Source organism: Bubalus bubalis, chromosome 2 (genome assembly GCF_019923935.1).
Source record: "Bubalus bubalis isolate 160015118507 breed Murrah chromosome 2, NDDB_SH_1, whole genome shotgun sequence".
NCBI lineage: Eukaryota > Metazoa > Chordata > Mammalia > Artiodactyla > Bovidae > Bubalus > Bubalus bubalis.
In genome coordinates this window covers 86,057,152-86,074,757 of record NC_059158.1, presented here as the reverse complement: position 1 = coordinate 86,074,757, position 17,606 = coordinate 86,057,152, and the positions used below count along the sequence as shown (strand labels likewise).

General features: G+C 37.4%; 1 protein-coding gene across 1 annotated transcript in view; it reads right to left on the bottom strand.

Moving 5' to 3' along the window:
• The window catches only part of KCNH7 (potassium voltage-gated channel subfamily H member 7), a 126,673-nt gene that overhangs the window by 67,112 nt on the left and 41,955 nt on the right, over positions 1-17,606 (bottom strand). Inside the window, exon 3 of the mRNA XM_044925236.2 lies at positions 11,069-11,494. Coding sequence (XP_044781171.1) covers positions 11,069-11,494 — 426 coding nt within the window. The remainder of the gene's footprint in view (positions 1-11,068; positions 11,495-17,606) is intronic.

The window sequence follows — 17,606 nt, the reverse complement described above, 5'->3', positions numbered from 1 at the left end:
AGGCCTTGCCTGCATTCAGAATTCATGAAAAATAACAGTGAAGTGTGAAAGGTCAATCAGTTAATCAAAATACTACTACAAATTTTCAGGGGAGTAAGAGTTTAATGAAGCATGTAACTAAACAGAGAGCTCTAGAGTCTAACTATTAAGATCTCTAAAGTAACATTTAACAAAGAGAAGCAAACTGTGGAAACATTTGAAGCAGATAATGAAAAGTTGACTTTTTGGAGACAACCAATAATATTGTTGTTGAAATAACTCCAGAAAATTGAAGAGACAGAGACAGAGCGAAAACAATGCTCAGTTGAGGATGTGACTGGTGATGGAAATAAAGTCCAATGCTATAAAAATAATATTGCATAGAAACATGGAATGTTAGGTCCATGAATCAAGGTAAATTGGAAGTGGTCAAATAGGAGATGACAAGAGTGAACACTGACATTTTAGGAATCAGTGATCAAAAATGGATTTGAATGGGTGAATTAAATTCTACTACTGTGGGAAAGAATCCCTTAGAAGAAATGGAGTAGCCATCACAGTCAACAAAAGAGTCCAGAATGCAGTACCTGGGTGCAATCTCAAAAATGACAGAATGATCTCTGTTCCTTTCCAAGGCAAACCTTTCATATCACAGTAATCCATGTCTATGCCCCAAGAAGTAATGCTGAAGAAGCTGAAGTTGAATGGGTCTATGAAGACCTACAAGACCTTCTAGAACTAACACCCAAAAAAGATGTCCTTTTCATCACAGAGGACTGGAATGCAAAAGTAGGAAGTCAAGAGATACCTGGAATAGCAGGGAAATTTGGCCTTGGAGTACAAAACAAAGCAGGTCAAAGGCTAACAGAGTTTTATCAAGAGAACATAATGGTCACAGCAAACACCCTCTTCCAACAACACAAGAGAAGACTACATATGGACATCACCAGATGGTCAATACCGAAATCAGATTGATTATATTCTTTGCAGCCAAAAATGGAGACACTCTATAGAGTCAGCAAAAACAAGAGTGGGAGTTGACTGTGGCTCAGATCATAAACTGCTTATTGCAAAATTCAGACTTAAATTGAAGAAAGTAGGGAAACCACTGGACCATTTGGGTATGACATAAATAAAATCCCTTATGATTATACAGTGGAAGTGACAAATAGATTCAAGGGATTAAATCTGATAGAGTGCCTGAAGAACTATGGGCAGAGGTTTGTGACATTGTACAGGAGGCAGTAATCAAGACCATCCCCTCAAAAAAGAAATGCAAAAAGGCAAAATGGTTGTCTGAGGAGGCCTTACAAACAGCTGAAAAAGAAGAGAAGCTAAAGGCAAAGGAGAAAAGGAAAGATATACTGATATGAATGCAGAGTTCCAAAGAACAGCAAAGAGAGATAAGAAAACCTTCCTAAGTGATCAATGTAGAGAAACAGAGGGAAACAATAGAATGGGAAAGACTAGAGATCTCTTCAAGAAAATTAGAGATACCAAGGCAACATTTCATGCAAAGATAAGTACAATAAAGGACAGAAACTGTATGGACCTAATAGAAGCAGAAGATATTAAGAAGAGGTGGCAGGAATACACAGAAGAACTGTACAAAAAAGATCTTCACGACCCAGATAACCAGGATGGTGTAATCACTCCTCTAGAGCCAGATATCCTGGAATGTAAAGTCAAGTGGGCCTTAGGAAGCATCACTACGAACAAAGCTAGTGGAGGTGATGGAACTTCAGTTGAACTATTTCAAATCCTAAAAGATGATGCTATGAAAGTGCTGCACTCAATATACCAGCAAATTTGGAAAACTCAGCAGTGGCCACAGGACTGGAAAAGGTCGGTTTTTATCCCAATTCCAAAGAAAGGCAATGCCAAAAAAAATGTGGAAACTAACACACAATTGCACTCATCTCACACGGTAGCAAAGTAATGCTCAAAGCTCTCCAAGGAAGGCTTCAACATTATGTGAACTGAGAATGTCCAGATATTCAAGCTGGATTTAGAAAAGGCAGAGAACAAGAGATCAAATTGCCAACATCTGTTGGATCAACAAAAATTCAAAAGAGTTCAAGAAAAACATATACTTTGGCTTTATTGACTGTGTGGATCACAACAAACTGAAAAATTCTTCAAGAGATGGGAACACCGTACCACCTTACCTGCTACCTGAGAAATCTGTATTCAGGTCAAGAAGGAAGAGTTAGAACTAGGCATGGAACAATGGACTGGTTCCAAATTGGGAAAGGAGTACATCAAGGCTGTATATCGTCACCCTGCTTATTTAACTTATATACAGAGTACATCATGTGAAATGCTGGGCTGGATGAAGCACTAGTTGAAATCAAGATAGCAGGGAGAAATATCAATAACCTCAGATATGCAGATGACACAACCTTTATGGCAGAAAGCAAAGAGAAACTAAAGCGCCTCTTGATGAAAGTGAAGGAGGACAGTGAAAAAGCTATCTTAAAACTCAACATTCAAAAAACTAAGACCATGCATCTGGTCCCATCACTTCATGGCAAATACATGAGAAAGCAATGGAAACAGTGAGAGACTTTATTTTCTTGGGCTCCAAAATCACTGCAGATGGTGACTACAGCCATGAAATTAAAAGCCACTTGCTTCTTGGAAGAAAAGCTATGGCCAACCTAGACAGCATATTAAAAATGAGAGACATTACTTTCCAACAAAGGTCCATCTAGTCAAAGTGTTGCTTTTTCCAGTTGTCATGTATGGATGTGAGTTGGACTATAAAGAAAGCTGAGCGCCAAAGAATTGATGCTTTTGAACTGTGGTGTTGGAGAAGACTCTTGAGAGTCCCTTGGACTTCAAGGAGATCCAACCAGTCCATCCTAAAGGAAATCAGTCCTGAATATTCATTGGAAGGACTGATGCTGAAGCTGAAACTCCAATCCTTTGGCCACCTGATTTGAAGAACTGACTCATTTGAAAAGACCCTGATGCTGGGAAAGACTGAAGGCAAGAGGAGAAGGGAACAACAGAAGATGAGATGGTTGGATGGCATCACCAACTGGATGCACATGTGTTTGAACAATCTCCAGGAATTGGTGATGGACAGGGAAGCCTGGAGTGCTGCAGTCCATGGGGTTGCAAAGAGTCATACATGACTGTGTGACTGAACTGGACTGAGTAATATTGTTCCTTTGCATCAATGATATTGAGGTAATTTTCTATGGATGGCATGATGTTTGATAATACAAAAATTAAGAAATAGAGAATCTTTTCCTTGATATCTGGATGGCATTAGCATTAGGAAGATATTAATGACACTGGCAAACCCCGTTACTGCCACTATTCATTTTCATGACAATAGATCTTGTATTATTTGTATACAACATACATGGCATACAGCACAGCTATATCAGTCAACATTTGTAGTTATCAGTGTTCTTAGGTATATAAATATTAATATATGCAGATAAACTTTTCTATTATCTATATAAATGCATGTATATATGTGTATGCAATATACATACATAGCTATGAAAACCTTTATTAAAATGCAAATTTAAAGAAAACTAACATTATCTTGTTTAATATTTAATTTATTGTTTAATTATGGGCTTCCTCATTATCACTAGGTACAAACATGAAATTAGAAGACCACTGCTTCCTGGTAGGAAAGCTATGACAAATCTGAACATGTGTTAAAAAGTAAAGACATTACTTTGCTTACAAAGGTTCATATTGTCAAGGCTATGGTCTTTCTCGTAGTCATGTACGGACATGTGAGAGCTGGACAATACAGAAGGCAGAACACCTAAGGACTGATGCTTTCTAACTGTGGTGCTGGAGAAGACTGTCGAGAGTCCCTTGGAAAGCAAGGAGATCAAACCAATCAATCTTAAAGGAAATCAATCCTGAATACTCTTTGGAAGGACTGTTGCTGAAGCTCCAATAGTTTGGGCACCTGATGCAAACAACTGACTCATTGGAAAAGACACTGATGCTGGGAAAGATTGAAGGCAGAAGGTGAAGATGGTGAAAGAGAATGAGATGGGTGGAAGGCGTCACGGATTCAATGGACATGAACTTGGGCAAACTCTGGGAGATGGAGAGGGACAGAGAAGGCTGGCATGCTGCAGTCCATGGGGTCATGAAGAGTGGGACATGGCCTGGCAACTGAACAACAAGAAGCATCTGATAACTTTGCTGTATCTTTTTATGCAGACATGCCTGAAGCATTTACATAATCAACTAGGTATTTTGTAATGAACATTTCTTTTGTTTTTCCTTTATATTAAAGATGGGTATTATATATTTATGAAATTATGTGTGTAAGAAGGCTATATTATCTATGACTTTTATTTAACAAAAGTAGAAATGGTCATTAAAAATATCTGTTATGTTGGTTCTGATAGGGCTGGGAACCAACACCTTGTACCTCTATGCCTCTAATGGGCTTCCCTTCTAACTAGCCTGACCCTTCTACCTGGAAAACTCCCTCTGGTAATCAAAAACCTCCCCTTCATGCTCACATGTCCTCCTATACATAGTAATATTAAAGCTGCCATCAGATAACACTCTAGGGGTCTTTTCTCACTCTTTCTTATAAACTCAGAAATGGCAACCCACTCCAGTATTCGTGCCTGGGAAATCCCATGGACAGAGGAGCTGCGTGGGCTATAGTCCATGGGGTCGTAGAGTTACACACAACTTATCGACTAAACAACTACAACAGAAAGCAGGGTTCCCAGTAAATGCTAATAGAATGAATGAATCTACTTGAGAAGGGAGTTACCGTACCCTCTCCTGGAAATAAAAAAATTAATGAAGTCAATTCTTATTAAAATGTACTTGAAACTGTAATTGGTAAAGCAAAAGCAGATAAAATTGGGTTACTCTTTGTATGGTGGAGGTGGATGGTTCTGAGTCTTATCAGCCTGTCTTGCTGTCAATCCTTGAGGGCCTCTCGGACTCTCAGGCACCTCCATGAACCCTCAGTTTGAAAAACACTGAACTAGATTACCCCTCATCAGAATGACCTCAAGCTTAGTGATTTTAGATCTTGTCATTCAATTTGGGGACCAAAATCAAAAGAAGTTTTTCCCTTCATATTCATATGATGAAACTTCCCAAATTAACCCATATAAATGTAAGATCTTTTACTTTGAAAGTATTTCTTTTTCCCTGGTGGCTCAGATGGTAAAGAATCTGCCAATAATGCAGGAGATGTGGGTTTGATCCCTGGGTCAGGAAGGTCGCCTAGAGAAGGGAATGGCAGCCCACTCCAGTATTCTTATCTAAGACCCATGGACAGAGGAGCCTGGAGGGCTACAGTCCATGGGATCTCAAAGAGTTGGACATGACTGAACAGCAACAACATGATATATTATACCCTTTGGGGAAAGTTTCATTCCGAAATATCACTACATCTTGAAAGGCCTGATTATAGTTATAAAATACAGTTTGCATAGAAAGGAATATCTTCATTGTCACTCTTGAGAAATGTATCATGCAGTCCAATCCATCACTGGTCTTGTTATCTATGAGTTGATTCTTTTTGCTCTTTTCAGACCACCCCTCCCACTTGCTAGTTTTGATGCCCACATACTTCTCCCTACCACATATCCCGAGCTCCTGGGCTTTGCAAGACAATTTGAGTTGCTTGTGTGTGTGTGCAGTTGTGTTGGACTCTTTGCAAGCTTACGGACTGTAGCCTGCTGGAAAACTGTCCTCAAAAGATTTCCTTTCTGTCTCCTATTTTTCCAGGAATCCTAACTGCAACTAGCTAATCTAATAACTACTATATGATAGTAGACACTTGATAAATCTTTGTCAAATAAGTGGATAATTAAGATATTTATGGATTAATGTGGTAACATTTAAGTTTTAAAAGGAATACTTATTAAAATAACAGGGATTTAATCCAAAGGGATGGGAAGGATAAAAATGTAATCTTTGGCAAGCGATTACTATGTACCTGGTGCTGGTCTAGTCTTTTCACATACACTGCTTTATGTTTAGATATCACAAGAATCTATCTCTCATCATATAACAGAAGAGAAATGAAGTCTTAAATGAGGTAAATATCTTGCTTAAATATAGCAAGTAAGTGGCACAGAGGTGAATCAAACTCAGGTCTGTCTGATTCCAAAGCCAGAATCCTTGCCATATCACATCACATTTTAAGAGTGAGGAGCAGGTTTGGAGACATGGGGGAACCCAGGAAATAATATGTAACAGAGTAAGAAACTGGCATTGCTTTTCTTGATGCAAACTTCACTTTCTCTCTGATATTATATGAGAAAGGTTATTCAAACACCATTTTTTCCCCAAGATTATTTCATCCTATACTAATGTGAACCATATAAATTTACTCTTGTTTCAGCTCACTTGAAGTTCTATCTGAAACAGTGATAACCTGAATTACTTATGTTAGGAAATCTTTATTTTCAAGTAATATAGTAACTGAAGCTAAACTGATCATGTTGCAATCTAGAAATTATCCTATAATAATCAGCATATTCTAATATTCACTGGTTTGATTGCTACTGATGAAATATCATTAGTAAATTAACTTCCCATAACAATCTTGTTTGTCTATTTATTTGTTACCCATTCTTTCATTTCACTAAGCTGAAATTTATTTACTGTTGGTGTACATATTTTAAAATTTGAAAGAGTGAGATTTTACTCTTTATCAATAGGAACTTATTTGGTGTAATTACATGGACTTACCCATAATAAGAGGTTCATAAAGATAAATACTGATAAAGAAGTATTTTGCTTTCTTGCCCTTTAGTTAAAAAACAAAGTTAGGAGTATCTAACATTAAAATTTCAACTAGTTTAACAACAGCTGATTTTGAGCAGTTTGCTGAGTTTTACATATATTATTTCATTAGAGTCTCAAATTAAAAAAAAAAAACACCTTAAGAAAGGAAGTAATATTATCATCCTTATAGATGAGGAGAGTCAAGTTTGAGACTTTGTCTAAGTTTTGTAGAATCCAGGAAGAATATATTGTTTAACTAATCTGCTCTTTGAGCATTCTTTGGCATTGCCTTTCTTTGGGATTGGAATGAAAACTGACCTTTTCCAGTCCTGTGGCCACTGATGAGTTTTCCAAATTTGCTGGCATATTGAGTGCAGCACTTTCACAGCATCATCTTTCAGGATTTGAAATAGCTCAACTGGAATTCCATCACCTCCACTAGTTTTGTTCATAGTGATGCTTCCTAAGGCCCACTTGACTTCACATTCCAGGATGTCTGGCTCTAGGTGAGTGATCATACCATCGTGATTATCTTGGTCGTGAAGATCTCTTTTGTACATTTCTTCTGTGTATTCCCAAAGAAAGGCAATGCCAAAGAATGCTCAAACTACCACACAATTGCACTCATCTCACACGCTAGGAAAGAAACGCTCAAAGTTCTCCAAGCCAGACTTAGCAATACATGAACCGTGAACTTCCAGATGTTCAAGCTGGTTTTAGAAAAGGCAGAGGAACCAGAGATCAAATAGCCAAAATCCGCTGGATCATTGAAAAAGCAAGAGAGTTCCAGAAAAACATCTATTTCTGCTTTATTGACTATGCCAAAGCCTTTGACTGTGTGGATCACAATAAACTGTGGAAAATTCTGAAAGAGATGGGAATACCAGACCACCTGACCTGCCTCTCGAGAAACCTGTATGCAGGTCAGGAAGCAACAGTTAGAACTGGACATGGAATAACAGACTGGTTCCAAATAGGAAAAGGAGTACGTCAAGGCTGTTTATTGTCACCCTGTTTATTTAACTTCTATGCAGAGTACATCATGAGAAACGCTGGGCTGGAAGAAGCACAAGCTGGAATCAAGATTGCCGGGAGAAAAATCAATAACCTCAGATATGTAGATGACACCACCCTTATGGCAGAAAGTGAAGAGGAACTAAAAAGCCTCTTGATGAAAGTGAAAGTGGAGAGTAAAAAAGTTGGCTTAAAGCTCAACACTCAGAAAACGAAGATCATGGCAACTGGTCCCATCACTTAATGGGAAATAGATGGGAAACAGTGGACACAGTGTCAGACTTTATTTGGGGGGGCTCCAAAATCACTGCAGATGGTGACTGCAGCCATGAAATTAAAAGACACTTACTCCTTGGAAGGAAAGTTATGACCAACCTAGATAGCATATTGAAAAGCAGAGACATTACTTTGCCAACAAAGGTCCATCTAGTCAAGGCTATGGTTTTTCCAGTGGTCATGTATGGATGTGAGAGTTGGACTATAAAGAAAGCTGAGCGCCAAAAAATTGATGTTTTTGAACTGTGGTGTTGGAGAACTCTTGAGAGTCCCTTGGACTGCAAGGAGATCCAACCAGTCCATTCTGAAGGAGATCAGTCCTGGGTGTTCTTTGGAAGGAATGATGCTAAAGCTGAAACTCCAGTACTTTGGCCACCTCATGCGAAGAGTTGACTTATTGGAAAAGACTCTGATGCTGGGAGGGATTGGGGGCAGGAGGAAAAGGGGACGACAGGGATAAGATGGCTGGATGGCATCACTGACTTGATGGACATGAGTTTGAGTGAACTCCGAGAGATGGTGATGGACAGGGAGGCCTGGCGTGCTGAGATTCATGGGGTTGCAAAGAGTCGGACACGACTGAGGGACTGAACTGAACTGAACCTGCTCTTTATTCATCCAGTTTGATGGGCATGTTCTATGGGAGACAATTTACCTCTAAACCTATTGTCCTCCTAGCTAAGGAGGATTCTCTTGCCCTCAAGCCCTAATTGGTCAGGAGCAACCATCTACAGACGGTGTTTGTTTATGATATCTGATCTCCTCTTGGGAAAAAAAAGATAGTGAGGTCCTGATGGACTTGGAACATGCTCAGTTGCTGAGTCATATTTGACTCTTGGTGACCCTTCGAATTGTAACCCACCAAGCTCCTCTGTCCATGGGATTTCAGGAGTCAAACCCTTATCTCCTATGTTTCTGCATTGCAGGCAGATTCTATACTTGCTGAGCAATTGGGAAAACCCTCTTAAGTGGAAAAGGACCCTGAATTTTAGTTTCTTTTGTATCTTTTCTTTTTGGCCATGTTGTGTGGTTTGTGGAATCGTAGTTCCCTGATTGAGAATTGGAATATTTCCTCCCATATCAATAAACCAGAGTGCCACGGTAATCAGTAGCCATGAGGCTGCAGCCCATCCCTACGGAAAGCCCTGAGGGATTCAGGATGTGAAACACACAGAATACTGGCCCCAGACAGCTTTGATGAATATGAAAGGAATGATTTCAGTGAGCTCAGACTCTTACATCTTCCCATACATAGAAAAGTGCTAAATTCCTTAACTGAAACTCCAATACTTTGGCCACTTGATGCAAAGAGCTGACTCATTTGAAAAGACCCTGATCCTGGGAAAGATTGAGGGCAGGAAGAGAAGAAGGCAACAGGACAGGAAGAGGATGCAATGGTTGGATAGCATCACTGACTCAATAGACATGAATTTGTGTAAACTCCAGGAAATAGTGAACAACAAGGAAGCCTGGAGTGCTGCAGATCATGAAGATGCAAAGAGTTGAACATGACTGAGTGACAACAACAACAAACTCCTTAATTTGGAATATCTAGTTTTCTTTAATTAACAATAATCTTTTGATGTTCAGGCTACCTGCCCTTTTTGCAAAACTATATAACCTGGCTTCTCTACTCACCTCCTCAGAGCAGTTCTCTCAGGGTTACTTGACATGCTGTCTCTTGGGCATGATGTGAAGTCCTGAAAATTCCCACTGCATAAAACATAACTCTCAGCTTCTAGGTTGTGCATGGTTTTTAAGTTGACCATGACCAAGGATTGATCGTGGGACCACAGCAGTTAGACATCAGGCTGCAGTGAAAGCATGCAGTCCTAACCACTGGACCACCAGGGAATTCCCAAAACTGAATCTTAAAAATTCCAAACACCAAGCTTATCTTTCTCAATCTAATCCCCTAGTCCTACTTTCACACCTTCTGTAAAACTTTCCATTAGAGAATCCAGGAAATTTATTTACAAAAACATAGCAACTAAGCACAGTAAAGAATCTGCCTGCAATGTGGGAGACCTGGGTTCGATCCTTGGGTTGGGAAGATCCCCTTGAGAAGGAAATGGCAACCCACTCCAGTATTCTGGCCTGGAGAATTCCATGGATTGTATAGTCCACAGAATCACAAAGAGTCAGACATGACTGAGCAACTTTCACTCACTCACTTACTCACTCAGCAACTAAGCACAGCACAACACACACACAGTGGCAATAAAATAGAGGAGATTTTAGGAGAACATGATTTGTTTTGGTTCAAAGAACCATTTGAGAAGAATCTGATTAAATTATGGCCTTTCTATCCAGAAAATGCACATCCACTGTCAAATTTCCTTAAAATTTCCAACTTTATAGGATATTGGTGACACAAAAAGTATTTTCAAACCTAGATATTATTTAAGAGAAAGGGTTTTGGATAAAACGTCTCAGAAGATTCCTCTTACACATAATTTGAACATAAACAACTCCCTCTTCTCACAAACCACAATTATGAGTTAAGAAAGACGCATCTTCATCTTAGATAGTTTTATATCTATAAAGTTAATATGTAGAAATTATACATCCTGGGAATATGCCATGATCTTCCCTAGTGGCTCAGATGGTAAAGAACCTGCCTGCAATTCGGGAGACCTGGGTTCAATCCCTGGGTTGGGGAGATACCCTGAAGGAGGAAATGGCAACCCATTTCAGTATTCTTGCCTGGAGAATCCCCATGGACAGAGGAGTCTGGTGGGCTATAGTCCATGGGGTCTCAAAGAGTTGGACATGAATAAGTGACTAAGCACAATGAAACACTTGTCTCAAAGTTTAATTTGTTTTTTAAAGGATAGTCTTTACTGTTTCTTAGCAAAAATAGGAAAAAAATTGCTAATCATTTGCAGTGGCAAAAAGGTTTCATTTCATTTTATAGCATTTCCAGTTGAAAATGAATTTTATCTGTGAGATATAGAAATTTGTAAAGCAATAACTTATTTTGTAGTTAAAATTGCTTCACTTTATATTTTCAACCTTTAAGAAAATAAGATTCTTAAGCAGCTCTTACCTCATCAGAACCCGATCCAAAAATCAGCAAGTCAAAAGGAATTGCTGCAACCATGTCAATCAGGAACCAGCCTTTGAAGTAGTGTATTGCTATTTTGGCTGGATCACTTACCACTTCTTCATTCTGATTTACATATGTTGTTCTGAAGTTGATTAGAATATCTATGATAAACATAATATCCACAATCAAGTCTACCACATTCAAAGGGCTGCAGGAATAGCCACATTCTCGTCTTTTCTGTTCTTCTCTGTCATTGAGGAGAAAGGCTGCAGAATAGGGAGTGAATATAGCAGTGTATATGACCAACAGAAGGATAAGCCAATCCCAGACGGCCTTGAAAGGGCTGTAGTGCAATATTGTAAACTTGTTGATGCGTGGTGTCTGCAGTTTATATTCTGGTAGAACATCTGCTCCTAAAGAGAGAACCTGAATAAAGAAAAGAGAACCATACACTACATAAAAATGTGATTACTCAATCTACAAACCTATACAAATATTAAGCTAATTCAAAATCTTTTAGAAAAAACTCATGTAATTATGAAGTATGTACATTTAAAGGAACCCCACAATTTAATATATTTGACCCCAGAAAACTTCATTGGCATTCCTTGATAAATATAATTTTCACTAAAAAAAAATAATGAATATTGTCCCTGAGGTACTAAGAAATGGTTATTAGTTCCTTGGGAAATAAAACACATTGCTATTTTTAGAAAATCATAAAAGCAGTTTGATACATGGACATTTCAGTTTTCAAACTTAAGAAAGGATTGACTGCAATGATTAGAAACAACCAATTTGGATCCATGGTCTTATTTAATTTAAATATATTTAATTTGTAATTAAGCCTTGATAAATTAAACCTAATTCATTCAAATCTTCAAATAAAATTTTCTCACCTGCAAATCTTTTTTAATATTAGAAAAAGTGACATGAGATTAAAACAAACAAAATGAGTCTTTTCCCTAAAAGGCTGAAGGAGTATTTTATATTCTGAGACAATTATACTTTCACTTGAACTCCTTCATCACATTTAGGGAATTGTGTAGAAAGAATTGTGCAAGGAGACATTCAGAATATTGATCTGGAAAGGCTGCAACATTCTCAGCCACCAAGGCTACTTAAACTCAAAGATTTATTTTATTTAATAAAGCATTGCAAAGACTAAAATCGTTCACCTTTAGAGTCTCAGTTTATATGAAAAAATGAGAGCTAAACTTGAATTGTGACTCTACTCAGTAGAAAATTTCCATGTAGATTTTAACTTCATTATAATAATTTCAATTTTAAATCTCATTTTCATATACCATATGAAATTGTCATATACTATATTTTTCACACATAATGAACCATTTAAAGAATTTGAGAAGTTAAATAACCCCAACTGAGATACAACAAGACTTTTAAATATAACCATAGTCAGTTAAAATGGACAAAACTGTTTTTAGATTAACAGCTATACTGATTCAATTCGCTTTGGAAAAAAATAATAAAGACATGAGAGCAAAGCCCAGAGTAAATCTGAACTATATGGTAGAAAAGGAATTTTTATTATGACAAATGATAGGAATTAATTATTAGTAGAAAAGAACTCTGAAAAATGTGATTTCACTGTTTATAAAATATGAAATATCTTCAGAAACCAACCAAGATTTTTATCAATATCTATATGTAATTCCCAATATCAAAATAAGAATAATGTTTAGAGAATCTGTCAATTCATAAGTGCAGACAACTCTATCCTGTTATGCTTTGTATAAAAACCAGTGTATGATATTTTGGTCTGGAAGGAATGGATCACCTTATAAGGTATCATTATGTTATGTTCCTTTTTCAAAAACTATGAACTACTCAGTATTTAGAAAGTAAAATCCAAAACCTTATTTTGACTCTCAAAGTCATCTAAAATATAGACCTGTTCTACCTCCTCAGTTCCTTTTCCCATTAGATTCCTCTGTGCACTCAGTGTACTCTGGCAAGCCATAACTAAAATTTCTGAGATCTTCCCAACTCCCTGAAGTCACGAATTTCTCTCATTAAAAAAAAAGGTAGATAATCATCCAAAGGGAAAAGAAAGTTATTTTTAAATATATGGATATATCCTGAGCTTGCTTCCTGATTGTTTCATGCTCTTGATACCAATTTTCCACATTGGACAATTTGAATACTTGTTTTAGCAGAAGTGTATGTTAGAGTACATCCAGCATCTTAGAGTTGTCCTTGTGATGCAAAAACTGTGGGTAGAACTCTTTGCATGCCAAGTATGCAAACTTTCATATAACAGTTGGATGACTACTGTGCTAAGAGGGGAGTCTGAAAAATTAGGAAGACATTGTTCCTGACATCATAGAATCAATTGTTTAATGGGAGAAATATGAACAAGAAAATGGGAGCCCTACTGAGGTCCACCCAGCTCCTGAGATTGATGGTAGTGCCGATGGGGTGGGGGAGCAGCCTTCATAGAGAAATTTCAGGAAAAGATAGCACTTGAACTGAGCCTTCCAGTAGGAAGTGATTGGGGATGATGAAGTTGGAATGGGAAGGCACTTACAGGCAGAGGAAACAGAACGAGCAAAGGAAGGGATGCATAAAATGCTATGTTGTGTGTTCAGGAACTATAAGCTGCCTTATCTTGCTGATGGATAAAATGCAAGGGAGTAGTGGTGAAGGATGGCAGCAGAAGACCTAATGTGACATGATTGGAACCTCAGGCTTTCTTCTTTAAGTTAGGGTTACTCACATTTGAATCAAACAGACTCCTTTCAAAAGGAAATACTTAATACAGAACTCCAATGATTATTATATTATTCTTATTTATAATGTTAGGTAAATATGTACAAGGGGCTTCCCTGGTGGCTCAGTGGTAAAGAATCTGCCTGTGATGCAGGAAACTCACAGGAGACGTGGGTTCAATTCCTGATCTGGGAAGATACCCTGGAGTAGGAAATGCAACCCACTCCAGTATTCTTGCCTGGGAAACCCCATAGACAGAGGAGTCTGGCGGGCTACAGTCCACGGGGTCATCAAGATTCAGACACGACTGAGTGACTAACACTTTCACTTTTTTTTTTTTTCTTTCACTTTCAAGATGTCTTATATGGATGTTTAGCACTCCCAAGAGAGAAGTAGAACTATCTCGTCCTCTTAAAGTCAAGGACTAGAAGTGGTAGAGCATTACTCCTGTTATATACTATTGGTTAAAGCAATCACAGCCTAGCATAGATTCTAAAACAGTGGTGAGTTAGGCTTTATCTTTTGATAGGGGAATGGTAGGAGTGTGGAAAGAAGGGATCGACTGGAGCCATCTTGGAGATTAGCAGTCACAGAAACTGTTGACAAGTATTGTTTTTAGATGTGATAATGATATTGTGCTATGTTTTAAATAATGGTCTGAAATTTTAGGGATACATAATAACATATTTGTGGATGAAATACTATATGAGGTGGGTTCCAATAAATCCAGAATGAGGGAAGGGAAAGGTGAATGGAAAAGTCTGGTTATATGCAATGACAATAGATGTATATTGACTTTTATTGAAACTGGGTGAAGGTATATACAATTCTCTATTTTTACAATATGCTTAAACTGTTTACAGTAATAATAATAATAATAATGAAAAGAAATACAAAATCTCACTCAGAAAAGGCCAAGATATTGAGGATCAATCAGTTCAGTTGCTCAGTCGTGTCTGACTCTTTGCGACCCCTTGGACTGCAGAATGCCAGGCCTCCCTCTCCATCACCAACTCCTGGAACCTGCTCAAACTCATATTGAGGATGGGCCTACACATATCACAGGGTCTCACTACTATCAGAATTCAGTTGGTTCCTTGTTAGGCAATTTGGAATTCCTTTTTCTACAACAGAATGTTTACTTTGTTCTCCATATATCTAATTCATGTTATGTTTATTTCTATTGAGTCCACGGATCCTACACATAATCTCAGTGATGCCCAGATTGAACTGTTTCTCCTTAAATTTTGTCAAATTGGTGGCTGGGACAAATTATGTTTTAAGAAGATAGTTGGACATGCTAAGTCTGCAGATGCCCATTTCTCTGAGTATACTTAGCTACACTGCTCACCAACTTAGATTAAAATACAGCCACTTTTCAAGACTCACCAGGGTAGGCCTCTTGTTAAAATACTTTATCAGTATTTCGTATTCAAACTTTTTTCTGGATTGATATAAGAAGCATGTTTCTGCATTCTTTCCTCTTAAAACAAAATGAAATGTTTATGTTGTTTAATGTCATTTTTGTAAATCTATGCATTATGTATATTTATAATTCATTTCTAGTAAAAAATTGATCTCTCTTGAGATATCAAAAGGTTTCATATCTTTTTATTTTAAAAATGACAATGAGCTATTTCATTACTTATAGTTACTTTTTTTTTATCTTGAGAAAACCTATATGAGTTTAGAATTTCAGTACTATTATTTCAAAGGCTTCCCTGGTGGCTCAATGGTAAAGAATCTACCTGAAAATGCAGGAGATGCAGGTTTCTGGGCTAGGAAGAGCCCCTTGAAAAGGCAATGGCAACCCACTCCAGTGTTCTTGCCTGGAAAATTCCATGGACAGAGGAACCTGACAGGCTACAGTCCATGGGGTTCCAAGAGACGGACAACCCTTAGTGAGCAAACCACCACCATTATTTCTATTTCCCTTTATATTATTTTAATTGCCCTAATGATTTAAAGACATGTATCTTTGATAATGACACCTCATACTTACTTTGGAATTGGATAAATGTGTGAATTGTAAGTTCCCAAGAAAATAAAATTAAATATGACAGTGCCTGGGAGTCATTCTGTTGGAAATAAAATATTAGATAGTATTTAAGATACTATTTAAAAAGTAGTTGTTCTAAAAAAAAGGTAAGTAGGATTCTAAGGGGTCAATGGTTGAAGAGAAAAAGTCTGCTCCACAGGCTATTAGTCTATTACATTTCTTTAAGAGCCAACTTCTCCCACACATTTGAGAAATAGCACATTTTAGAAAAATAAAACATGATTAATTGAACTATTGTAAGGATTTTCTTTTAAGAGAGAAAGCAAAGGAGGGAAGAAACCTCACTGTATAAAAAAGAGGAACTCCATGGTCTCCAAAAAGACACATTTTCTTTCCTCAAACCACCAATTAATTGCACAGTATAATACAGCCTAAAATATGGTTTTCTTTACTAAGTACAGTTTTTCTCTTTGCTAGCACATTACTATTTGTTTAACCTCGAATGGTTAAAGTGTTATATAAAACCAAAATCTTTATAGGAAATAGCACTATTTATTCAATGAAGATCCCTGTGAAACTTTTGTGCAAACACCAGGATTAATAACCACTCTTCCTTTTTGAAAAGTGCAATAGGGAACGATTAAGCCTTCCAAAAGATTACACAGTACTTCTGGCAGCTGTTAAACACCATGCTGAGGTGTTGGTAGAGACTGCTCATCTGTTATTTATCCTTTACTCGGGACTTGCAGTTAACTAATAGGCTAGCTATATTTTTATCTATCAAGAATAGTCAGTAACAAAATGAATCAGATAGATTATATAGCATCAGAAAAGAAACTCCCATGGCTTTGAAGCATTTGATTTGAGAAATAAAGCAAAACCTGAGTATTTTCACGGAGTCGAGTAGTTCCACGAATGATTATCAGGATATTTAAATAAAAAGATGAAAACAGTAATACAATAAATCAAATTTGTAGCATAGGACATTTTAAAAAATAAATAAAATTCTAAAATTAGGTAGTAGGATCACTGTAGCATTCTGTATTCAAATAATTTTCTACAGCTTAGACATTTAATCATGTGTGTGTGTATGTGTGCACACACATGTGTATCTGTGTGTATGGATTGGATTCTGAAGATTGTATGAATTTGTGAAAATAAGAGTCATCTAACTAAATTTCAGGTTAAGTGCTTTGTTTTTGTATGTTCTGTGTATGTTAATATGAAAAATATCTTCTTCTCAAATACATGTGACTCTCAGAAGATGAAAGAAATAGGTTAGATAATATCTTAAACACTTAAAGTACTCTGATGTTACTTCAATATATGCATATTAAAAAATGACAGGTTCTTCCAGAACCATAAACTCCTTTTAACTTCCACACCACAGCTAGCTGGGCAGTGGCTGTTGGTTCTGGCTCCATATTCAATTAATTTTGAATCAGCCCCTCCCCTGTTGCAGCTTATCTGAGGAGCTTGGGGTATCACCTTGCTGCTGATACCAGATGCTTTCTGGCCTAATGTTTGCTTCCTTATCAGCCTCTTCTCTCTTTTTTTTTTCTCTTGGAAACTGTACACATGCACTCTTCTCTCCATTTTTTTTATCTTTGTTTTTAAATGGACATAATATAAGAAAAAATGGAAATCTGGAAAAGAAGCATTAGGCACACCAGTTCAAAATCACAGAAGAATGAAGAATAGCCTTAAAGATGGGAGAGAGATACAGGGTTTAGATAGGACAGTTTGAGATAAATGTGCCAGATACCAGTTCAAGGAGGTGCCTGGTAGATGGTCTAGGACTGGGCA